This window comes from Dipodomys spectabilis, unplaced genomic scaffold (genome assembly GCF_019054845.1).
Source record: "Dipodomys spectabilis isolate Male_0828 unplaced genomic scaffold, ASM1905484v1 ptg000095l, whole genome shotgun sequence".
In the NCBI taxonomy this organism is placed as follows: domain Eukaryota; kingdom Metazoa; phylum Chordata; class Mammalia; order Rodentia; family Heteromyidae; genus Dipodomys; species Dipodomys spectabilis.
This window is the reverse complement of record NW_024870772.1, coordinates 6,046,845-6,074,580: the sequence shown is the minus strand read 5'-3', so window position 1 is coordinate 6,074,580 and position 27,736 is coordinate 6,046,845. Positions and strand designations below refer to the sequence as shown.

At 32.5% G+C, this 27,736-nt stretch overlaps 1 protein-coding gene across 1 annotated transcript in view; it reads right to left on the bottom strand.

Annotated features, from left to right (window-relative positions):
- The window catches only part of Klhl1 (kelch like family member 1), a 251,010-nt gene that overhangs the window by 146,351 nt on the left and 76,923 nt on the right, over positions 1-27,736 (bottom strand). Inside the window, exons 2-4 of the mRNA XM_042685460.1 lie at positions 25,416-25,598; positions 18,837-18,973; positions 4,746-4,942 (exon numbers count right to left, since the gene is read on the bottom strand). Coding sequence (XP_042541394.1) covers positions 4,746-4,942; positions 18,837-18,973; positions 25,416-25,598 — 517 coding nt within the window. The remainder of the gene's footprint in view (positions 1-4,745; positions 4,943-18,836; positions 18,974-25,415; positions 25,599-27,736) is intronic.

Genomic DNA, 27,736 nt, shown 5'->3' with positions numbered 1-27,736 from the left:
TTGTAAAGATCAGTTTTCAAAAAAGTAAATAAAATATATAGTAAGGCATGATGAAACATGCCTGTAATCTCAAAATGTATTGACAGATGCAGTTAGATGTAAGTTTGAGATTAGCTTGGATAGAGAGCAAGAGTTTTTCTCAAAAAATAGTTATTTTGTGCCATACCCAACATGACAGCATCAACAGTATAAACAATAAAAGATTGTAATTAATAATTACACGATGGATTTATGTTAAAATCATGTAATTCCAAGGAATAAAATAAATGCTAAAATTTCTTTGAGGAAGACAATGTCATGAAAAAGTTTTCCCTCGGGATAAATGAATTGGCAAGCTAACGCACTATTTAGAATTTTATAGTGGGGATTCTTACAAGGGAAATATATGAGTACAGTAGAAATGCAAAGAATATCCAGCTTATGTTCAGGTGATGTAACACCAATTTCTTTTAACCTTGAAGGAAGCATGTAAATGGTACTTTTGATGCCAGATTTGTAAGATCAGGTTTATAAGTCTCAGAAGCTAAACCTATGATGATAAAGTATGTAAAAGGTATCGGTCTTAATAGAAAGAAAAACAAAGATAAAACACACACGCACGCGCACACACACACACACACACACACACACACACACACACACACACTGTTGTATATAGGGAACCTCGAGGCTTTCACAGCTATTGCACAGGGTGTGGAAAATGTAGACCAGACATCTCTCTCCTAATCATCTCAACCTTCAGTGAATTCTTCTGAAACCACTCTATATAGACACTATGCTTCTCAAAAACATCCAGAGGTTGCCAATCAGTCATCTTCAAATGGAACAGTCTGCGAAAACAGTATTTCTAGAGCTCTCTTGGAAGTTACTTAACCATCAAGCTTACCTATGTATGGATCATGGCTTTTTGTCTTATAAGGAAGCCACTAATTGTCAAATGATAATTCAAAACCATATGGAAAAAATTTATTTCCTAAAGGTAGAGCTGATTCTGGTGGTAAACAGTGGAGATGATTGTTAAAAAAGTAATAATAGGGGCTGGGAAGGTGGCTCAGTGGTAGAGTGCTTGCCTTTCATGCATGAGACCCTGGGTTCAATTCCTCAGCACCACATAAGCAGAAATAGCTGGAAGTGGGGCTGAGGCTCAAGTGGTAGAGCACTAGTCTACAGCTGAAGAGCCTGAAGGACAGCGCCCAGGCCCAGAGTTCAGGCCCCATGACTGACAAAAAAAAAAGTAATAATAACAAGCATAATAGAGGAAAAAAATGAAAAGTCTGTAAGGTGAAACAGATTCTGTACATTTTTTGTTTGTTTTCAGTGTGAACTTTGAACTCAGGACTTTTTTTTTTTTTAATAATTAATTTTATTTTATTTTATTTGAGAACATACTGTACAGAGGGGTTACAATTACATGGGCAGGATAATGCATACATTTCTTACCAAACATTGCAGCCTCCTCCTTTGTTTACCCTTCACCTCCCTTCCCAGCCTCCCCCCTCCCCCCCACCCAATCCTTCCCCCCCCTCCACCCTCCCCCCACACCGACATTGTAAAGCTCGTTTTTGACATGACATTTTGTGCTTCTCATTGTTGCAACAGGTCCACCTGAATCCTTAAACGACTTGTTTGTCCCCAACTCCTCCACAAGTTATACTGACATCAAATATAGTGAAAGCGGGGGTTACACTTCCTAGACTAGCACTTCTACTTGAACCAGGCCTCCAGCAATAGACTGGGTTTCTACCCATCATTTTCCACACCAATTCAATTCTAAAAGTATGCTTTTATGTAATATTAAATTTGAACAAATAATTGCAGTCCTAAATTGACAAATAACATTGTAAACATTGTTATTTTTAGAGAAAATAAGACAGCTATTATAATAAACAGTTTTTATTCAGTTTGAGAAAATATACTTTTTTTCCCCAATATTTCCTCATATGACATGGTTAATAAACATTTCTTTTGTTTTTATTATTCTCATCTATTTGGTAACTCTTTATTGCATTTAAAATGTAATATTCAAACTTAAGGAAAGGTCTTACCCTGAAATCTAATAATCTATGCTTTTATTTCTTCAGTGATGTTTTTGTTGTCATGGTCACATTTATGTGGATAAAGATTAAATTAATGTTTTATAATTAGCTTCACTTTTGCTTGATATTGGGCTTGCAATCAAAATTTTCTAGTATTTTCCCCAAGGACCACTGCCAAATTGGATTAGTTTCCCTGAAGAAATTTTGGATTCATCCATACAAAATCAATAGTTGTCACCAAATAAATGATTCAGATTTCCAAAGGGAAGATAAGATTTCACATAGATTGCATGAACTACACTTTACAAGTTCAAATCTGGACTTTAAAGATCACGTATACACTTAAAGGATTGTATTTAGCAAATTGAAATCTAGACAAAAATAGTTGCTTATATAATCAAACTCAAGATTTATGAGCCAATGTAAAGGTCAATTCCATTACAAATGTAGTTAAAGTTCTGCCAGTTTGCTACTAAACCAGCACAAGAAACGATAGCCCAACAGTTTTACTTTCAAAGCACAGATGAAATAGATTAGGTGAGGACACACACCTGATTATGCAAAGATCAGAAGCAAATATGTGATGAAAAATTACAGTATCCGACAAAAAGCACTTGTTTAAAGTGTTGCAGCCAAAGGAAAATAAATCTAGGAGAATAACTAAGCAATGTATTTTCTTCTGTAAACTGATGACAAGCAAGCTTAGAATACTAAAGCTTCATATTTCCAGTGGAATTTGAAATGATTAAACTTTCATCAGACATGACTGAACATATTAGCTATTCAAAACCACAAAGATAAATAAGTATAGATACATTCAGAACATGAACTGTCTTAGCTACAACTCGTGGTTATTTCTCCTAAATATAAATTCATGTGGAACATGAGACTTTGCAGTCTTTGAAGGAAAACAGTGATATAGTTATGCGATGATTGTCAGACAGTCCAAGCAGCTGCAAGGAATACAATTTAATTAAAAAATTAGAAATTTCCAACTAGACCAGAAGGGATCATTATCCCTCTGGACTGGGACAGATCCTGTTCTTTGGTGTTGCTGAGCCAGCAGCATTTAATTGTAATGATGTGTGGCTAATTAAATGGCAGTAGTTGGACACTGATATTTTGGTTGATGAAGGATTTGTTTGCATTGATTTTGTATGGTTCATTCATTGAATTTTGAAATTAGTGTCATACCCTCTCCTAGAACTTCCGTTAAAAAAGAGGTTGAACAATAGAACTATGAAACATGAATCTCTTTTTTACTTTACATTGTCATCTAATTCACAAATCCTCCTAAAGAAAGAATAAAATTAAATCAATATTAAAACTGAGATCAATCAATTGAAATGCATTTAAGTGATTGACTGTCATTAATGGTTTGAAAAATATTAAAATTCCAAGTCTGGGTTTTCAGACTCAGGTTGCAGTCTAGTTCCATGAAAATGATCCCAAATACTTACTAAATTGGAAGGTAAAACTTCTATAATACCTTACAAATAGTTCTATTGATAATAATTATCAAAATATTATTAAAAATTTAACACTAGAAAAAATTGTATTCAAGTAAAAATCTTCAGGTAAAAAACACAGTAAGCTCACTTAGAATACTTATTTCTAATACATGAAATAAAATTAATATCAAATTTTAAACTGTTTTTCAGCTCTAGAAAGGAGAATCACAATGTCTCAATAGCTATGTGCATATGACGATATAAAATGATGCTTATTAAGATGAACTCCAAAACTGGAGAGAGGTTTTTATTGTACTGTTTAAAGATATTTCTTTTTTCTTTCTTTTTTTCCTCCTTTGGTTTATTCCCCCACTGTCACTGTTTTTTTTTAATTTCTATATCCTTTGTCTTTTATGTGCATTTATCTGATTGGGGGAAGTAAAAGGGAATCACAGAAATGGTGGACAAAGGGTGAACCAATTCAGCAGTGATATTCACTAGACAATATGTTGGAAATGAACTTACAAGTAGGCCAGAAAGGGGTCAGGAGACGAAGATGTGGGAGAAAATGAAGGAAGGGGTAAAACTATTCAAAAAGCAATGTACTTATTACCTTATTTATGTAACTGTAACCTCTCTGTACACCTTTACAATAAAATTTATATCTAAAGAAAAAAGGAAATAAAATAAAACAAGCCAGCAACACAAAATTCTACACTTTACAGTTTACAGTTGAAGTAACTTTTTCACTTGCATATACATAGAAAAGCAAAAAATCAAAGATAAAAATACATTTTATATATTCATATATAAATACCTGTGTTTCCTGGAAGTATATTTATTGTGTAATACTAATATAAACTTTTGAATTATAAAAACTTGTGGAAAATTCTAGTAATAAAATGGAGATGAGTTATTGTATTGCATTAATGTCTTCCCTTATTTAGATGTTTCTAAGCGTTCTGGACTCTCCTATTTACTCTGCAAACTAACATCATATTTTGCAAAATCTTCTCTACAACTTGTGAGATACAGATGTTCTCAGGATTTATAGAAAATGTGTTGACGGAATAGAATAAATGAAAGAACTCAAACTGCAAGATTGAAAACTGGTACAAGTGAAGTGGCTATACATAGATATGAGGGAAGAAGTTGAGTAAATTGATTCATACCATCTATAAAATTTCAGTCTGTTAATATAGCAGTTGCATGCACCCTTGACGATGCAGCTTTCATTATTAATGTTAAATTTACTTACCATTGTGTAGCTGTGAGCCACCTTCATCAACTCAATGCATCCTTGAGCATCGGCAAATGCTCGAATTCCTAAGCAGTTAGAGGGGTGCAGAAGCTTCATGAGGAAGTGGCAGCACACCTCCACCACCTGTGGGAGCTGGAGGAGGCATGCTGCAGACAGGAGGTTTTCGATGGTGTCTTCTTTCAGTTCCAAGCAGCCTAAAGGTAAGTGAAGAGAATTACAAAATTCTGTTTATTTCTCTATTCGTTTCTGTGATAATACGCTTTGAACTCAGGGCTTTGCACTTAATAGGTAGTTACTTGTTTCAAACATTCTTTATGTTTTCTATGATCTTCCTTTCTGGCCTAGAGCCAGCCTTGGGGCACAATCCTTCTACATATACCTCTCATTGTGCTGGAATTATAGAAATGTACCACTGTATTCAACTGTTTTGTGAAATAAGGTATCACAGCTAGCTTTTTGCTCTAGCAGTCTTCTGTCTTCCAATTAGCCATGATTTTAGGTATGCATCACCATACCCAAGTTGGAACTCTTTTTTAAACATGTGCAGCTTTATTAAATTAAATACTTTAAGCTCATTCACTAGAAATTGACTGGGCTTAATAATCAATCTAATACAATTTAATCAATATAATACAATTTGTTTTAAGCAATGTTCCATTCTTAGTTCTTGTCATGTTCAATGTCAGTCAGTAAATGCAAATGTAGTTTCAACTAAAAAATCTGCATCCATTCAAATTAATTGTGGTAATTCGGTTGTAATACGGGGAAAAATAAAAATTTGGTTGAAGATGAATGTCTGCAAACTTAGAGCAGAAATTCATTAAGTTTCTGTAAATTCCTGAATCCAGATTCAAAACAAGGAATCACTATTTTTAACTAATGATATTTAAATAGTTTTCAAGTAATAAACACTAAATATCTGATAATATGTACAACAAAGTTATGGCTTTTTTACTTTAATTCTTTGGAAATTTATGTAAAAAATAACAATGTATATTGCTTATTTCTGCCTTCTGTCATTTCTTAATGGTTATGTTTTTCAGATCATTGAATGAATAAATAATAATTTCAGAGCATTAAAACCAGGATTCCTGCTGAAAGACAACACAAAATAATACTAGTAGATAGGGATTACTAGGAATATAAGAATGTTGTTAATTTTGCTTAAAAATATCCCCATTGATAAGTATGAGTTTATATGATATTCTTGTACATGCAAGAGAAATAGGTTTTCTATTGATATGACTTTTATCATCTTCCTTTGTTTCCTCTATTTCTTTCTAGAGACTCCTCTGAAGAGATAAATATTAGAATAGCTTCTCTGTCTTCTAAATTGCAATTCTTCTCAAATATTTCATTTGCCAATTCTTTCATTTTGATACCTATTTTTTATCCTTCATTTCTACAACTTCAACAACTTATTTTTACTATGGAAAGTTCTTCCTCTAAGATTTATTTAAACAACAAGTTTTACATTTTCAAATTCTTCCTCTCAAATCCATCTCACAAGCAAGTGTCCTTTCCTGATTATACATTATATTTTTTGCCACAGTTAACTGTGCCTTTTAGTATGACTCTAAGTAGACTCTTGTGATGATATGAATGAGCCTTATTCTTAGGGAAAACCTTTCAGCACTTCTCATTTCTATTCTCCTTCTGTCCTAGCCAAAAGAATTTGTATTTCTAAGCTGGAATGTCAATAATGCTAATATTTCAATTTATTCAAAAGCAATGCATGCCTTTATTATAATTATATTCAATTTTTAGGAGATATTTTGTGGAAATTGCAAAACTGATTGTATATTTTTTACAGTAGGAATACAAAAGTGATATTAATTTACAATAAATATTTATGTAAAACAAATGTATATAATATAAAAATATTGAAAACTATATACAAATTATCAAAACTCATCAATTGTTTACATTTAGTTATCGCTATGTAAGTTGTATTTATACTTTATATATGATTGCCTATTTATGGAAATACAATGAACCCAGAATAAACAAAAGCTTTGGAAAAGCAAAGTGTCAGTAATAAAATCATCTGATTTTAAGACTCATTATCATGCTGAGGAAATTAAGCCTGGCAAGTATTAGTCTAAGCAAATGCACATCAATGGGCCAGAAGAAAGTTTAGCAGTAGGAATCAGTCAAGTATGGACAAGGAATATATGGAAAAGAACTAAGGCACACAGCTTACAATAAAAGAAAAAAGACATCCTCTGAGCTAGTCAACTATCTATACTTGTACAAAAGCTTGTAATATAATCTGTACTCCATACAATGTAAAAAAACACACACTCAATATAGATCACGGACATAAATGTTAAAACCTGAATTGTAAATATATAAAAATAAGAGGAACTCCTTGTGATCTTAAAGATGTTAAGTAAATATTAAGTATAATTAACAAAAGAAGAACTATACAAATTTCACTACAGAAAAATTACATCATTTAGTACTTCTACAGAAGGAAGGAGATGGGTCATAATTTGGATCCATGCTTACTCTTCAAGTATTTGATAAACTGTTCCATGTAAATACACTAGGATTTCTCACATAATGAGAGAAAAAACAAAAATGGGCAAATGATTCAAACAGGTATTTCAAAAAGGATGATGTTCCAGAAATTCATGGCTCACTATTCTGACCTTAGCTACCTAGGAGACAGAAAAGAGAAGAATTGTGTTTTGAGTGTACCTAAGCAAAAAATGCCCATGACACCATCTCAATGTTGTGTACTTCTTGTCCCCACCACGGTAGAAAGCAAACTGGTGTGTTTTTACTAATGTGTTTTGTGGCATTGGCAAAAAGTGAGGCCCATCACAAAAAATAATGAAAATGAAAACAAAAATAAACCAACAATTAAACTAAAAAAATGGCTGTGGCTACAGCTGTATAGAAAGCACAAGATGAAAGCAAAACCCCAGTACTGCGAAAAGAAAAGATGTATGAATAAAAATTGCTAAATATCACTGGGTTTTCAAGAATGCAATATTAGAAACAATGTGGAAGACTCCTATTGTTAGAATTGGTGCTGAGAAATGTGAAATCACACATCTCCTGTGAAAAGCAGATTTGCACTCTCAACTTTCATTTAATTCACCCTTTCCACTCCTATGTGTTGCTGCCAGTGAATGGAAAGATGGTGTTACTATGAAGCTTTGTGAGTACATATTTGTAGAATGTAGTTTACAGTGATGTTAAAAGCAACTCAGATGTATTGAAAAATGCCTAGTAATTTGGAATATATCTACTGAAGGAAATATTTTATTATCATACAATTAAAATGATAATCATAGTCAATATTGAAAAAAATGAGATAGGAAACATCTTGATTAATTATTCTGAGTGCAAAATGATGAGCAATAAAACATTCCTCCCAATGAATAGATACCATATGATTTAACTTGATTAAAAACCTAGAAAAGCTAAAGTAATTTGCTGTAACAGAAGTCATATTACTGTTGCCTGTGTCTAATGTGGGGATAAAAATAGGCAAAAGTACAGGGTGCTTAGTAGCTCACCAAATCCTAAGTATTTAGAAGCCTAGGTTAAGGACTATGTTAGAAGACTAGGTTCCAAGACTATATTAAGGACTAGGTTAGAAGATTAAGTTCCAAGAGTGCCTTGGCAGAAAAATCTGAGATTCTATCTTTAGTTATTCAATTCATGAGCAAAAAGCTCAGCTAGAGGTGTGACTCAAATAGTAAAGTATAAACCAAGCAAGCAATCTAACAATAAAGTCCTGAATACAAAATCACAGAATTTGTTAAACATACACACATACATATAGCTAAATTTGACATAAGGACACCCATAAATCAAACTAATTAACTTATATAATTATATTTCATTTTCTTTAAGATATAGAATATCCCCTATATATGCACAAACATATATATTTAGTAATTTATGCAACTTACATATGTACAGCTTCTGTTCTGTTAATTCTGATAATTTTAAAAACAGTATGCACAGATAGACTTCACAGATGCATTTAAAATATTTCATAGGTTACTGATTAACTGTAAATATTTTGTGAGGACATATATCTCGCACATTTTACAGATACATAAATACAACATCCAGAACTTATGACTAGTATCACTGGCAAGTTTAAACATACTACTGTTACATAAAATTCATGTAAAAGACATAGTTAGCATAATACTCTAAGTGTATCATTTGAAGGATAAAAATGGCTTTAACAAATGATTAATACATACCTATTAGTGTGTCTATCTTATTTTTAGATCACCATTTGTGATGGTTAGTATTGACTATCAACTTGATTGAACTGAATAGCATCTCTCAGTAAAGCTACTACTACAGTTTGTCTTTAAGTGCACCTTGGAGAGGATTTCTAACGGTAGAGGCAACAAAATGTATAGATATCATGCACTGAATATGGAGAGGATCATCCCATAGGCTATTATGTAATACCTAAATGGATAAAATGAAGAAAAAGATAAAAGCCTTTTAGTTCAGGCATTCTCCAATTCCTGGCTTTCCATAAAGATTTTTTGATTAGTTACATTTTTTGTCTTATTTTTATTTTATTTTCCTGATACATAAAAACAAATAATTTACATACTGATGGGATTCTTCATGATCTCTTAGTGCTTACATACATTATATAACACTGAAATAAGATGAATTATTTTTATTGCTGTAAATTTGGGGGAGGGGTCTGGTCATGGGGTCTGAACTCTGGGCCTGGGACTGTCCCTCAGCTCTTCAGCTCAAGGCTAGAACTCTACCACTTGAGCCACAGCACCACTTCTGGCTTTTTTTCTTTTTGCTTATGTGGTGCTGAGGAATCGAACTCAGGGTCTCATACATACAAGGCAAGCGCTCTACCATTGAGCCACCTTCCCAGCCCCTACTGTGAATATTTCTTTATGATAGAAATATATAAAATTATTTCCTTTAATTCTTTTGAAACATATTATATTATTGTAGTTATATGTGGAAATATTCTTATAGTGTTGTTAATTTTTGCGGTTAATTTGCGGCTATAACATTGCCTTACTATGAAGCTAATAATATTCTCATTCTTTAACTTAAAAATAAGTCAGTGAGAGGATATCTTTTCAAAAGCCAGAAGGCAGGAATGGAATAATAGAAGGTGTTCCGCTTGAATGCTCACAAATTGAGCTCCCTGATGCATAGTTTATTTCTTTATACACTTGGATCTCAACATTTCTTTGACAAATGTATAGAGTAAAAAGGTAAAAATGGGCCAAGCATCAAGTTTACTTAAATATTAATTCACAAGAATATGAATGCTATTAATGGAAAAAATTCCATAATTTTGTACAAACTTGACTTTCAAGGCACAGACTTATTAGATTAATTTAAATGGAGAGCATATGTAACTGTGTCTGTCTCACTGTGTGTGTATGTGTTGTGCACATTTGTACTTAGATATAAAAAGTGGTTTAAAAATACCTGATACACAGGTCAGATTTGAAAAAAATTATGTCTCTATGAATAAAGCAACCAAGATTTTGTACTTAGATATAAAAAGTGGTTTAAAAATACCTGATACACAGGTCAGAGTTGAAAAAAATTATGTCTCTATGAATAAAGCAACCAAGATTTTACAAATTACTTTCAAAGAGTAATGGTAGATTTATAATGTCTTTTAACCAACTTGAGAAAAAGTGCTGTGTCCTTAAAGTTAATTATTTGCGAGTGTTGACACATCTGGACATGGCTGTCTTCTCAAGGAATTCTATAACTTTGCTCATGGATGATATGGTTTCAGATTTCTGATTATGACAAGAAAATGCATGCAGAAGAAAAATTATTCCATTATGAATAGCCCTCTCATATCAAGAAAACAAATCTTACCCAAAATTTTCACAGAAGCCTCTCCTCCATATTTCTATGACAAAAAAAATTCATGTCCCCTGGCAGTACTCAGTAACTAGGCAAGAAGGCATTCCCTAATGATAATTTCTTAAATGAAACCTGGACAGAGAATTCTAATGTCATATTCCTCTAGTTTACCAGGAAAAGCTATATGTTAAGTAAATACTAAAGCTACTAAGTGTTCTAAGTAAGTATCAATAGATTGCAATCCTGATTTCCTATAAAAGGTTTTTGTTTCTTTGTTTAATGTACACTGTTAGAATTGATATATAAAACATCCTGGGAGAGAAAGAGTGAAGACTATTACCTGGACAACACAATTTGAGCTTGATTCAACCAACAGAAACATTTCAATTTTAATAGCTCTACATTTCCTAATATATGGCCAAAAACAGTTGCTACTAGATAGGTATATGGATTCAAAACATACACTTGAAATAAATATAATGTAATACTGAAACAAAGATATTGGATTTAAGATCAATGTTCGTGAAAAAAATGATCCTTTCCTCTCAATTTCTCAGACTTCATCTTCAGATTTTATCAAAGATTGTACAAAGGATGTGAAGAAATTAATCAAAAGACATATTCCAACAATCATAGTAATTGAATATTATAACTAAATATTTCAAACACTATGAAAAACCATTCATTTTAAAATTCATGTATTTCTTAAAAAAAAAAACAAAGGAGGAGGTAACAATGCTTGAAAGGAAAGTACTCATTACTTTATTCATGTAACTGTAACCCTTGTGCACAGTATCTTTACAATAAAAAGACATTATTAAAAATCTGCATTCATCAAAAAAAAAGAAATTTCTTCTAGAAAGTCTCCTATACTGTCTTACATCTGAGGTTCTTAAGATTCCATAAGTGTAAGTAACTTGATCAAAAATTATAATTATTAGATAGTTACTCATAAACTATTAAAATTACTTAATAAGCTTAAATAACCAACAAAAAGAATGACCATTGAGCTGTGCATCTCATAATACTTGTATTTAAATATCAATCCTAGCCAGGCACCAGTGGCTCACACCTGTAATCCTAGCTACTCAGGATGCTGAGATCTGAGGATCATGGCTCAAAGCTAGCCAGATAGGAAAGTTTGTGAGACCCTTATCTCCAATAAATCACCAGAAAACCAGAAGTAGTGCTCTGGCTCTACTAGTGCTATGGTAGAGCACTAGCCTTGAGCTGAAGAGCTGAGGGACAGCACCCAGACCCAGAGTTCAAGCTCCATAACAAATAAAAAGTAAATAAAATAATAAATAAATAAATAAATAAAGATAAATCCTAATGATGGCTAAGGTAAATATTGGGTAAATGATGTTGAATTGCACTACACACTACCACCTCATTCATAATGTAATGAAGTATTTAAATATTATGGAAGTGTAATAGAAGTGAAAGAAAGTCCTGAGAAGTCAATCAACTCTATGATTTAGACAAATAAAAAATGCATGAATGCATAATCAATACAATGACATCCAATTCCATCCTTACATCTTATTAACCAATGTAGAGATATTTTAAAGTTATATGAGTAGCTATTTTCAGGTTCCATCTTGATTGTACATGGGGTCAGCCTCAGACCCAATGCTCTTACCTATGCTTCTTGGGTAGGTAGGATAACATGCATGTATCATCAGGCCTAGCATATTGATTGAGGTGGACTCTTGGCAATATTTTGCTGGGGCTGGCCTTGAATAATAGTCCTCCTGATCTATGCCTCCAAAGTAGCTGGGATTACAGATGTGTGGCACTGTTCTATGCACCAAAGTATTTTCTAAGACTCAGGGTTTTGCTTCAAGATGGAAACTAAAATGTAACTAATGCAAAAAAAAAAAAAAGGCTAAGCCCAAGGCTCAAGTGGTAGTGCCTTTTACTTGGACACTGGGTCCAGAGTTCAATCCATAATACCACCAAAACAATTAAAAATTAAACATTTAAATGTCCTGTGTCTTCCTTGAGAAATGAAGTGGTGAATCATAGCACCAAAAATAAATACATCAGTGCATTAAAAGAAAAAAAAGTCATTTATAAGACTGAGAGAAGCAATTACATTCAATCCTAAGAGATTTAAAATGAAATGGTGCCAGTTGATGTTCGTATAATTTGTGGAGGGGAAGGGCAAAAACAAATCGTTTAAATAGGGATACAGGTGAACCAATTGCAACAATGAGAAGTACAAGTCGTTATGTTGAAAAACAAACTTTACAACTTTGGGGGGGGGGAAGATGGGATGGGAAGGGATGGGAAGTGGAACAAAGGAGGAGGCAATAATGCTTGATAAGAAATGTACTCATCTTGCCCATGTAATTGTAACCCCTCTGTATGGTATTTTCACAAAAAATGGGAAAAAAAGAAACACAAAAATCTTCCTTATGTAGATACTAAGAAATTAATCAGCAATTTCATCACTGTAGGTATCTAGACTATCTCAGAATATGAGTATATCTTTTTCTGAGCTCTCTTTGTTAAGTATTATGCATATTTTTCTCAATAACAAGAACAAAAACACATATATCATACTCCATAATATAGGCTATCATTATTTTGTCTAAGTTGATTTTAAAAGGATTTTTGATTTTATATGAATATGTGCAGAGAACCAAACCACTTGCACTCAGACAGGCAAATCAGATTACTTGCCAAAATGATAGAAAAAATGGAATGTAATTGTAATCAAAACCGATTTGATTTTAGTTTACTATATTTACTTGTATTCTTAATGAACGTGCAAGTTTTTGCAATAAGATGTGGGTATTAATTAAATTAATGTTTTAAAATGGTGTGTAATTATAATAGCACATGAAACAGTTTTGAAGGCTCTATTTCTCATTTATGCTAAAGTTAGAATTTTCCATCTACTAAAGCCCTAACTTTAAAACTAATATTCTGCTAGTGTGCTTGCATAATTCATGCCACTTGAATTAAAGTAGTAATAAAACTGAAACAATAATTTACTTTTAATTATAATAAAAATATCTCAAGGGACTGTAAAGGGTAAAGTCCAGGATGAATATATTGATGTATACTTTTTAATATTAAAGAAGAACAGTTAATATCTCAGTGCCTATGTGTGACTATTTATTACATTCAAATATTTGGAAATAAGCAGAAGCTATCAACATTCCTTTGCATGTACAGGCTTTAATTAGCTTTAATAGCACACAAAAGTGTTTTTGTTGTTGTTGTTTTGGTTACAAATATGTTACTCTTTGATATGAGTAAAGGATGTCTCTTTGGAAATTTAATTTTCTAGCTCTCTTTTTAAATACTAGGACTAGATGGACAGCTTTGTTTACTTCAACCTTGTCCTTATCAATTCTGTACAGGACTTATGACTTTGTTGGTAACTTTACATTTCCATCTCCTGTACTTGTTAGAACTCAATTTCCTTCTTCATCTATGAGCACAGTATATTTTCAAAGTTGTCAGAATAGTAGGAATTAGGTAAGAGATAAACAGAAAGAGACTTCTATCAGTCTGATGGCAACCTTAAAATGTAGTGAACTGAAGTGAATCATTCTAAATAGACCACATTTTTTTTAACATTACCCATTTTGGCTGAAATTGAAAATTCAGTGTGTATATGTGCACGAATGCACACACACATGCACACACACATACATACCAGCAGTAAATTACTTCTCATATGTACCAATTTCAAGAAGGAAAATCAGCCTATGTATTAAAAACAAAAAACTGTCAGGTGCCAGAGGCTCATGTCTGTAATCCTAGCTACTCAGGGGGCTCAGATCTGAGGATCATGTTTCAAAGCCAACCTGGGCAGGAAAGGCCATGGTATTCTTATCTCCAATAAAACACTCAGAAAACTGGAAGTGGCACTGTGGCTCAAGTGGTTGAGAGCTAGCCTTGAGCTGAAGAGCTGAGGGTCAGCACCTAGGTCCATAGATCAAGCCCCATGACTGACAAAGGATAAAAAATAAAATAAAATAAAATAAAATAAATAATTATCTTTACCCCCAAAATATACTATGTGGTCAATTTCATAATATGTTAAGGGCAGAATAAGTATGGAGTTCAGCATTTTGTTTTCTAGTGTTCAATATAGGGCAGAATACACATAGGCATATAATAAAACCTGATTGCCATTCAATGTATTCGCAGAACCAGAATCTATAAGCTGTACTTGATATACTTAAGTTATCAGGTATTCTTTCTGTGTGCAAGAAGCCAGCATTAGCATATGCGTGGCTGGTAGGGGGAGCAAGGAACTACAGAAGAATCACAGAACAAGCTTGTACATTACAATTTGGTAGTCATTTTAAGGTACCTACATATTTTGAGGACAAGACTATTAAAAGTCACTCAATGGACTCCTGTCATGATTGATACTCTACCAAAGCACAGCAGGCTGAGAGAAAAATCATTCATTTCAGGTTCTCCTGTTCATATTGTAATAACAGACCTATTGTCTTACTGTTGATGTTTTGCAAGTTATTTTATCTCATAGACAAGGCTTCATTAAGAAGTACAGAGGTCTTGCACACTGCATAAAATAATTGTGACTTCATGCAAATTAAAAACATACAAAAATATATGTTCACTTCAAGATGATCATATCAATTAATACTTGAAACATCAAACATTTCTAAAGCATTTTTGTGGTTATGCCTTTATTTATACATAAACTGCCCACATATTTTTAGTCTATAAAATGTGTAATAAAATATATAAGACATCATATCCTCATGTTCTGTGCATTGCTCACTTTCTAGGTGATTTCAAACTGGAGTGCCTCTAGAACTAGTCCTAGAATTGTAAACTATTGACCTACTCTTTCTGAGATAAAACAAACAAACAAATCAAAAGAAAACACCTTTTGCTGATTTTATGAATTGAATGGTTTTTTCTCAAAGACCTGAAAAACCTGTATTCAAACAGTAATCCTCAAGAGAGACAGTTCCCTTTTCTCCGTTTTTTTGTGGAAGGGAAGGAGTCAAATTTAAGAGGACACATTTTTGGGTAAAGTGTGAAGCTGTTACCATAAACATGGGAAAAAATAGAGTGTCCCTTTCCCAAAACTAATTTACCAAGAACACAAAGGATCACTGTGTTACATGCCTTTACCTTTCAGCCTCCCCACCCTTTTGCTTCAGCAGAATTGAATTCAGTGTAAGTTCTGGTGTCTTTACTTCCATGAAGCTGCCCAAGTAGATTCTTGATTTACTGGTTTTTATTTATTTATTTTGTAAGTACTAGGGTTTGAACTCAGGGCCTTGAAATCACCCTATACCTTGAGACAAACCTGCAGTTCTCTCTCCACCACCAACAAATCCTCAAAGAAACAACTGACCGAGTATTAAGTGGGCTAAAAACTTGAAGAGGAAGAAATGCTCAACTTCTATAGCCATGAAATAAATGCAAATACAAACAACACTGAAATTCCACTTCATCCCAGTTAGAATGGCCCTAATCAAGAAATCTAAACAGATGCTGGAGGCAATGTGGCCAAAGGGACCCCTACTTCATTGTTGGTGGGAGTGTAAACTTGTCCAACCACTCTGAAAAGCAGGGTGGAGGTTCCTGAAAAGACTCCACATAGAGCTCCCGTATGACCCAGCAATCCCACTTTGGGGCATTTACCCAAATGTTCACAAACAAGGCCATACTAAAGCTACCAGCACAACTGTGTTTATTGCAGCATTATTCACCATCCACTAAGATGTAGAACCAATCCAGATGCCCCTCAGTAGATGAGTGGATCAAGAAAATGTAGTTTACATACACAATGGAATTTTATACCTCCATCAGAAAGAATGATATAACCCCCATTGGTTAAGAAATGGAAAGACTTGGAAAAAATTATATTAAGTGAATTAGGCCAGACCCAAAGAAAAATCAGATTTTTTTAACTAGGGTCTGACTTATTGTCCAAGGCTAACCTTGGACCTCACTATTTCTAACTCTTCCTGGCATGTCTTTGGGAAACCACTCATGAGCCAACTGTACCACAAATATTTTGATTTATCAAGATATTATTAAAAATCATTAAGACAAAAATTTGTACTTATCTTTCATAATGCTCTTCTACACTAAGAATATATGAACTGCTCTTTTTAGAATATGCATAGCTAACAGAGGTATAATAATATAATAATTTCTTCAAAAGGACAAATTCAAACAGGCCTTTGGCTCCCATGGCTCATGTTCACAATGCTACCTCTTATTTTTTTAGTATGAGAAATGTTATAAAATTCAGGTCTTCCAACTAAGATCCTGTGCATTGAAAATGAGACCTTACTCTGTGTAACTCTTTTAATCTCAGAGGGTTTTCCACAATTAAACCCAGATTAGTTGCATACAGAAAACATACCATCAATTTGTACTGCCTGCTTTGTCTTCACTCATAAGAGGGTACTATGTCCCCTGGTTGTTCTCCTTTAGGAGTTATGGAAATGTGTTTGAAATGATTTAAATCACTAGTAATGCTCTGCACAGCACTATTAATGTCTTCTAACTCCTCCTAAACATTGGTATTATAACATAATTTTCTCCATCTAAATATTATTTTTCCACTTGAGCAGTGAGCTTCTACAAAACAAACAAATGGGTTATTTATTACTGCATTTTCAGAGACACAGATAATATTTATATACTGAGAAACAATTGACAAATGCTTACAAAGTTTACAAAATCATTTGAATGCAATGAATATTATATTGTGTAAAGACAAATAGAATGTCATCTTAGTAGAGGGAAAGCACCAAAGCTAGTCATTTTCAGAACTCTGAAAGACATTCATTGTTTCTGTCAACTGATTACAGACTCCACATGAAATAGTCTGTGAATGGTTTAATGTGAAAGTAACACATCTTTAAAGGAAAAGACAATTAGATCCTTTTACCACCCAAATATTCTAAGCAAGTTTGGACAGAGAAACATTTTTATTTCCTTTCTGTACTAGTCTATCACTTAAGGATTTCTTAGAATGAAATTCAATAGCAATTACATATTGTTTTATCTCAACACAGCAAGGAAGAACTACCAAAAACAAAATATTAACTCTTTCTTTGAGTACCTTTAAAGGCACATTTTCTTTCTTTTTTTTTGAACAAATAAATTTGCATTTTAAATTTACTCTAGTTTGAAAAATTGTGAATTCAGCCCTATGAGAGTCATCATTACTATTTTTTCTATTTTTATTACCAAATACAAAAGATTTATTGTGATAGGTATCACAATAAACCATGCATTCCTATCAACTTCAACCCAGATCCAGCCGCTATGAGAGTCATCATCATTATTATTTTTTCTATTTTTATTACCAAATATAAGAGAAGATTTATTGTGATAGGTATGCACAATAAACCACACATTCCCATCAACTTCAACCCTACTATCACTCTTCCCATCTCACTCCCCTTCTTAAAAACATGCTACTGTAATTTGGGGAGGGGAGGGGAAGTAACAAAATGCTGAAATAAGGATACAAGTAGATCCACTGTAACACTGAGATGTACAAGACACTATGTTGAAAACGAACTTTACAACTTGGTGGGGGAGGGAAGAGTTGGGGAGGTGGGGAGGGAATGGATAATAGGAGAAAAACAAAGGAGGAGGTAGCAATACATTTGATAGGAAATGTATTCATTACCTTACTCGTGTAACTGTATCCCCCCGTACAGTTTTTTTTTTATAACAAAAACATAAAAAAAAACACAAAAAAATGGTACTGCTTCATTCTTCTATTTTGTTATACTTGCAAATAAATTGAATTCTAATGCACTCAGCCTCGTTCACTCTCTTCATTAAGCATTAGCTCCAATGGCTGATGTTCAGAATGCTACCTCTTATGTTTTTGGTATGAGAAATATTATAAAATTCAGTCCACTTTTCTATCTCAGCCTGCTTTAAGGACTTTACTATGGTATTTCAGACATGCTGAACACAGGGACATTTTATTTAAAACTATCTACCAATTTCATTACACTATTTTATTTATTTCATACACCTTTAAATATATTGGGAAAGATGGTAGTATACATGTATGTATATATACAACAAAAGTTTCAGTGACAAATGAAAATATTACTCTTTTCGTCTTCCTACTGGATATTGTTCATGGGAAAAAATTGAAAGATTCAGGTAAAACTTTTCTTTTACACTTTATTCAAAGGCAATGAGCTGAAATAGATAAGACATCAGTGAAGTCGTGTAATTCTCTCACTGTACCTGTATATGCAAATTGCACAAGGTCCCAGAGGGCATTGGGGTCGATGCCTTCCATCTTGATCTCCTCTTGCTTGGCTTCACAAACGTCACTTGTAAACATGGCCGCAAAATAGTCAGAAACGGAACTCAGAACCAGCCTGAAAGAGTCACAGTATCTAATTTAAGTCATAAAAGTTAAACAGAAAATCACTATATTAATCAGAACTCCGTGCAAAGAACAGAGCTACCAAATATGTAGCATTTGTTGATTGCCTTCTGGATTTCTGACTTACTAACCAGCTCAAAATTTATCCTCTACCTTTTCACAGAGCATTAGAGTATTTTCCTATATTTCATTCCATCATTTAAAATCTGATTTTTCTTTCATATTGAGATTTTTACTCATTTATTTACTTCATCTTATTCTTCATTACCTTTTGGTATCCCTCATTATTTTGGAAAAATCAGCTTAATCTTCTACAAACATCAAGAACAATTTTTTTTCAGTACTTTTTATAATGCAAGTCTGAAAAGCAAACCTTGTCCAAGCTTTCATTTATTTAAAAATATTTTTTAGCGGAAGCTACAGTACTTCATAATTGCACTTAATACACAATTCTAATTAGATTTATTTTAAAGACTTAATATAATTTCATTATCTTCTAGATTCAGTTTCAACTACACTAATCTTTCATTTTTATTGCTTTTTTCTCATAAACAAAGTCCATTATCTTTTAATAAACTTTTTCATTTTTTCCTCTTTGTCTTAGAATTTTAATCCCTTAACTGTGATATGACCAAGATGGGTTTATTTAGTTTTTATTCTGCCTTTGATTTCTCTGAGCTTCTTGAAATATTGCTTAATTCTTTTCAATTAAATTTTGAGATTTATCTGCAAATGTTATTTTCATTCCCCAACTCATCTGAATTTCTACAGTTAAAAATGCTTCTCTGGTTGTTGTGCGATATTTATTTTAGATTCAAATTTTCTTCTGATACATTCTTGTAGTTACTTGACTTTTGCCAAATCTGTTGATAGTCTCTACTGTACTACTTAACCTATCTAGCTTTTCTATAAATATTTATATAACTGAATATAGTTCTATTTATGCCCTTTTCTGAACACTTGAACATGAATCATCTTTAAGTTGGTTTCTATTGACATAACTTATTCTTGACCATGATCTAAATTCTATAGCTTTTTTCATATAGTATAAAATTCAGTTGTGTGACATTATTTCTCCTTCCCCTGAAAATAAGAAGCAAAGAAGGGAGAATTATTCACATTTAGGTAATTTTGTTCATAAGTACTTCTATGTTTACATTATTGCTAGTATATTTAGTTTTTTGTTCAATTATTACATTTTTTATTTATTTTATTTATTCAGTGTTACTTTAATGCAGTTTAATGTTTCCTGTGTGCCTTAGACATCTTAAGTTGCTGTATGAATTTTAAAATATCAAGTGTTTACTACATCTTATTAACAAGAAAATTAGATTTTTATGAAGTTCATGGTAATTAATGACTATTCTTTACAATTGCTGAATTTAGAAATACAGAAATATTTTTTGTTTGGTACAGGATGAAAATATAATTGTGTGCATATGTGATTTTATACATGAATAGTGGGTAGGTTGGTGAAAATAATCAGATGACAGAGCTGGAGCAGGAAAAAGTAGAGAAAAACAACAACTGCAGGCAACACTGTTTCAGAAAGTGGAAGTATTCAAGACTGACAATGGCTTGTCAAAAGAACTAAGTATGAAACCCACATTTAAAAGCAAAGCAAGTGTAAATACTGAATGTAATTTTTACTTTAACAAAATTATGTGATAAAAAAGAAGGAAAATCAATATAGAATACTGTTATTGAATTTTAATTAATTTTAGTCAGGGCTAGTTTTAAAATTATTTATTCTACATATTTTTCTATTGTGTGTTTTGTTTTATATAAAATACAAGTTATGCAATTTAAATTTAATTGAAATAAAAAGAGACATTCCTTCTCTTCAGTGAAAGCTTTCTTTAGATATTTTTGAAATCCATTATGGGACTTATGCTTTTAAATATTTTATTATGACTAGTAGTTAGGATAACATTTTAGTATTAAATTTCTTAGTCCTTAAGTAATACCTAATTTCAATTCAAGCTTTAATGCAGCTACATAAAAATAACATTGCCTCAACACATACCAAACTAAAAAAAGAACAAAAAACTTACTTCACACATATTTGTTTTATACTAAATAAATAAATAAATATCAAATAATATGTTTCAGCAAAAGCACTGCATGTAATGTTGTATAATACAGATTCTATTGTCATAAATTGGGGGTCATATATTTTTCACAGGAATAAGTAGGAATATAACATAAATTTCACTTACTTGAATTCACGCAATCAAGAGTGTCACATTGTGTAGTGTATGTATACATATATATATATAATATATGTTAATTTATGCCCTACAGTATTCAATTTTAATGTAATCATTAAATAAAATTTCCTTACCACTGTAATATAAAATACCATTAAGTCAGTAATATTATTGGCAGAAATTGTGTGTTGCATTTTAGTGATGCATAAGATTTGAATTAGATTTGAGAGGAGGGGTTTAGTGTGTAACAGAAATTGATATTTTTACATGCACATATTTAACTTCTATTAGTGCAAGAGAAGCAAGAGCAAATACTGCATGAATAAGTATATGAACACAACTTCTATAGAAAATCTCTTATTAAGGTCACTACCAATTTATAACCTCAGAAATCTATTAACGTTTTTAAAGTTCCACTTCAATTTATGACAGTGTTTGACATTTTTCACCTCCTACTTCTTTAAATCTATTTTTTAGAAAGTGGTGCAGACATTCTTATCTACTGCCTGATTCAGTGACTTTTTCCACTTCTCTGCTTTGACTCTTTCATTACCATGTGGATTTCACAGGCCTCTAAACTGTGCCTTAACATTGGGTTTTGAAGAATCATTTTTCAGTACTAACTTAATAATTATTGTTATGGTGACTTAAATGTAACTTGTATCCAGAATATTTTCAGAAACTGCTCCTGGAATAGGATATATTTATTTAGTGTTGTCCTTTGTGAACTACAGCCATTCTCCAGAGCACTGATGTGAAATCCTAACAATAATTAATTGTTCTTTCTGCAAATTGCATTTGGCCAAACAATAGCTGTGTCCTCTTTTCCTGATAGTTATTATGCTTCTGTTTCTTTTCCCTTGAGACTCCAGCCTCAAAATCACTCTCCCTCTAGATCTGTGGGTAGATCCAATAGTGATGGTGGATGGCACAAGGATCAATGGGCTGGTCCCTACTAGAGTATGTGATTACAAGCAGCTTGCCATGCCTCAGAACTTCTGGGGAGGTTGGTCTACACACACACACACACACACACACACACACACACACACACACACACACACACACACACACACACATTGTTCAAAGGAGTTGTCATTCAACCAAGCTCTATGAGTAACATGTATCTTTATCAGTGTTATCCCTCTCAACATTTTCATCCATCCCTCCCAAACCAGTTCTTCCCTAATTCTAATTCATTTTGTAAGACATACATTGAAATTTTTACCCCCCTTCTTCTTCATACCCCTTTCTTCTTTTTTATCATTCTACCACCCCTTCAACATCTTTCAAGTACCTGTTTCCTAGTGTTTACTTTAGTTGAACTATGGTTTTGCCTTACTGAGGAATTGTACTGTTTAAATTTTCACCTTAATCTGATATAGTTCAGCTGACACATTTTTATATACTTGCATACTACCCAAAATATTTACTTATAGTTTTAAATTAATTGTAGATTACACATATGAGAGAAAGCATGTCACCTTTGTCTCTCTGAGCCTGACTTAGTTCACTTAACAGAATTTTTGTTGCTTCCTGTGCCTAGTCTATATTTCTTTCTTCTACGGACATTCTATAAATAAATCAATTCCAGACTTAAGTGAGTATTAATAGGGAACCTCTTTTAACTCATCTTCAAGATTTTTTCAGTTCATCTTTTACATTCATATCACTTTAGTTTCATGTCTAAATTAACTAGAACCCCTTCATCTATCATTAGTTTTTATAATAACTATCTTTTGTGCATTTTTAAAGTATATATCATATCATAAAAATAGTGGTATAGTCTCCTGAGGTTGTCAGAAAGATTACCTTCTTACTCAGATTGCCTGGGTTTGAATCCCATGCACATCAATTATGGAGCAGATATTTTGGGTAAAATTTTTAATTCTTCTTTTATAACTCTTTAAGAAAACAGTGGAGAAAATATGGGTTTCTCTTTCCTTTAAGACATGCACAAAATAAGTCAAACTGGACTAAGAACATATTAAGACCATGAGAATTAATTTTTGTGGAATAATAACAATGATCATTATTATTAGGTTTATTTTTGTTATTCTTTCTCATCAAGAAGTTATATTAGCTTCTAACTACACATTGTATTTCAGATCCACATTTCCCTACTGGTTTTCCAAGTCATTTATATCATCTTTGAGCCATATTCATGGTTTAATCTCTTATTTCCAATATAAAATGTCTATAGAAAAGTCTATATTCCTATACTTCTTGCAACCACATATTTAAATAAAAATTCTTTATATTCTCATAATATCATTACCCTCTAAATTGGCAGCATTACTTTTTTACTAGATTAATTTCAAACATAATTTCTCAGAAAATCTTTCAGAATACTTAAGGAACTGTTCAAGCTCTAATTTGCCCCTAAACTACATTTGGCCTAACAGGAACTGTCTCTTTCCAAGTGAATTGATGTGAAATTGCTATTTAAAATTATTGTTACACTTGAAAGCAGACCATATATTTGTTTATAATTGTTTGTAACTATAACAATGCTCTTAATTGCTATATGGACTGTTCATAATTCCTTTCATATACTGAAAAATTTATGAAGAAAATCATCATATTTCATGATTAGGCATTACATACATGGATGAGATTGATAATAGGTAGGGTATGCTTAAGAAATGTTTGTTTTAAATTGTACAAAGCATGTTGCTCTAAATACTACTAAAATAAATAATAAGTATTATCACAAAATTAAAAGGATATCCACAAGTTGGGAAAAAATGAAATAAAACAAAATTTACCTTCTCTAATCCAATGGTTTTCTGAGGTACAAATTATTAAATTGAGTGAGAGAGGAATGATTAGATGTAATAAAATAGAAAAATAATAGGGTAATTCTCTCTATTCAAAGATACTTCTGCAAACACACTTTTCATTGGCACAAATAAGTCATACTATATACCTACTCCTGGGTATTAGTATCTAAGTTACTCATACAGATTATTTCTTTTTACTTTGTTTAAGATAGTAAAGTGTTATAAAAATAGATTGTTTAATTATTACTTTTACCCTTAACCAATTGCTTGATAGTGATGCATTTAAAAGAACATTATAAAAAGTTCTTTCTGTGGAATGAGTATAAATGTGTGTGTGTGTGTGTGTGTGTGTGTGTGTGTGTGTGTGTGTGTGTTGGTACTTGGGCTTGAACTTATACTGCTTGTGTGTGTGTGTGTGTGTGTGTGTGTGTGTGTGTGTGTGTATACTTGGGCTTGAACTCAAGGACTTTCACTCTTGCTTGGATTTTTCTTCAGGGTGGCACTCTATCACTTCAGCCACAGCTATAATTCTGGGATTTTTCTGGTTTTGTAGATTAGAATTTCTCAGTTTTGTCTGCCAGACTTTGAACCATTATCTGATTCTCAGCTCTTAGACTCCTGAGTAGTTAGGATTACAGTCTAAGATCTGAGAATCAGATCCCCTGGAAACATTTTATTAGTTTTTTTTTTCTTGGGGAGGGGGTTATGGGGCTTGAACTCTGGGCCTAGTCATTGTCCCTCAGCTCTTTATCTCAAGGCTAGTGCTCTACCACAGCACCACTTCCTCCTTTTCCTGCTTATGTGCTGCTGAGGAATTGAACCCAAGGCCTCATGCATTCAAGGCAAGCGCTCTACCACTGAGCCATCTTCCCAGCCCTAGAGTATTAAATGTCATATATGTTGGGCCTGAAAAATGTTGCCGTATATTTACTGTTTTCTGTGTGTGAGGGCCAATACTGGTATCATGCATTTTGCTTCACTTAAGCTGGCACTCTATCTTTTGCTCTATGCCTCCATTTCTGGCTTTTGATCTACTTGATGAAAAGCTAATAACCTCAATCCTCAGATCTTTACTTCCTAAACAGCTAGAATTATATCAGAAATATATCAGTTAGGGCTTACATTAATTTTAATGAACATAAAGACGTTAGTATGAATTTTTAGGTACATTTTGAAATTATATATATTATAATCCAAATTTACGAATAAGAACTATAAGAGATTGTGATTGTTACAATATATAATTTTCTTAATTTCATAAAAGTAGTTCACCATTGAAAATGATGTAGTAAGTTTTCCCAAAAGATAAATAATAGCACAGCAAAGATCTGCTAGCAATGGAGACTCTTACTACTATGATCAGAAATATCTGCCTTCAGCATACACATCTATTATCTTAAACATACGAATGAGTGTTTCCTCTTATGACAAAGGACGTTACCTGTGTGCAGGGATCTTTCGATTCCCAACAATAAGAATGACATCACAAAGCTGTTGCTGCTTCAAATAACTTTCCATCTTCCTAAATGTTTGCTCTGCATGGTGAACTGCTTGATAGAACTCTTCAGAACTATTGGAGTCCAAATCACTTTGAGGGGCCAATGAATGGCTAGTTGAAGACAACCTGTAAACCACATATACAAGACAATATATATGTTTACAGAATGCCAGTAAGATCTGAGACTGATAATCACATTTGTCAGAAATTTTTAGAAAGTTATCATGCCTCCCTTTATATGCAAATCCAATGAAACAAGTGAAAAATAAGCATTGGTTTAAAATATTTCTTCTAGGGAACAATAAAGATAATTTAAAACCTTCTATTTCCTTGATTTAGGATTGATTTAAAAATTGATTGTGTTTTTGGTATATTAAATTGGTAAACCTAAAAATGTCACAGAAATCACAAATCGTTAGCATTCATATTCTATAATTAACACTGAAATGTTAAAATGTGCTGAAGAAAACCTATCTGGACAAAGAAGAGAACTATTTAGTTATAAAAGATATGAAATCCTGACATTTGTGGCAGAATGAATATACTTGTAAAACATTATGCAAAGTTATACTACCCAAATTCAGAAGTGTACACTGAGTGATCTTACTTGTAGGGAGAATCTAAACAAGTCCTGCCTCCAGTAAAGAGGCAAGACATCATGATACTAAAGATATCATGACGCTAAAATTGGTTTCAGATCTGCATTCTGAGAATTCCAATTAGTAAAAGTTGCTGGTTTGAGTAACCCCAGATGATAAGATGTTATTTTATAAGTGGATCATCCCATGCTGGGCTAGCAATAAAGGTGAATCTAATGGTAGTGGATAGAACACATAGAAATAATTATATACATCTTATGAAAAATAAGCCAAAATGAATAAGACAAAGAATGATGTAATTGGGAATGATGGGGATGATTGGAGAGACAAATCATTAGGAAAGAAAAGGACAAAGAAGAAGGACGATGTAGGATTGACAAGACATTATTATATAATATTACCTTAAAGACTGTCAGTTATATAAGGACAACAGGAATGAGAATCATATTCAGAATTATCCTACACAAACAAACATATCTCAGTGTCTAAATCAAGCATTGGTAGCAGGGAGAGGGAGCAGCTCAGAAGAGTACAAATGAGGAAACTTCTGTTCAGCTGACACGATCCTTCAAGAAGCTAAAGGCAAGTACCAGTACCCCCAGCCTGTACAGTAGCATGTCCTTCTTTGAATAATTTCTGCCTCACATATCTTTGCATCCACTGCAATGGCTGTGGTTTTATTTTCAAATATAATGGGAAAAAAATTGTAGATCCTGTTTTATTACATTTTATGTTTACGGAAAAGTAAAAGCTCTCTATTATTATTTTTTTGTCTAGGCTGAAAAAAAAAGAATCAAAACAAGTCAGTCTCATAGAAAGTAGAAAGTAGAATGCTGGTTAGCAGAGGAGAGGGAGGAGAGAGGGCAATGAGGACTAGGACATTTTGGTCAATGTGTAGAATGTGAAGTTGGAACAATACATTCTAGTGTTTTCCTGCAGTGGAGGGTGAGATTGCAGCAAATAACCACACATAAAATCTTTAGAAAAGACTACTTTGAATGCTTTACCATGAATAACTGATAAATGTTTGGGGTGATGGGTATGTTGATGATTCTGATTTTGTCATTACTCAAGAAACTTTACTTTGCTTCTTATAAATTTATGTCTTTATATGCCAAATGTCCTTTTTACAATATATTACATGATGAATGTAGATCTACCTACCCTTCAGAATGAATTCAGTGAAAAGTAACAAGTAGAATTCTTTAGATGTTGCTAAATATAAAAAGATAACATATCCTCTACCTTATTTATGAAGTGGAATATGACACTGATAATAAAACTTGAAAATATGTTTCAAGGAGGAAAATTATAGGCCAGTCTCTTAAGCATAACAGAAACATTTCAAATAAAAATACTAGCAACTAAAAGTGAAAGTTCATGTCAGAAAGATCATGAGTCACAACCAAATTGGAATTAGTTGAGAAACATATATAATTATATAACACCAGCAAGTATGTTTGGCAAATATTCTATTAATTGATTTTTTTTCTTTTCTGAGAAAGAAAATCCAATTATTAGTACCATTTCTAGGCAACATTTTGAATGTTTTGTAAACATACTAAAAATCTATTCATTATTGTTATGTAAGAAAGCATATAAATTTGTTTCCAGAAGATGTTCCTGTGTTCATGGCACATCCTAGAAAAAATTCTAGAATTTATT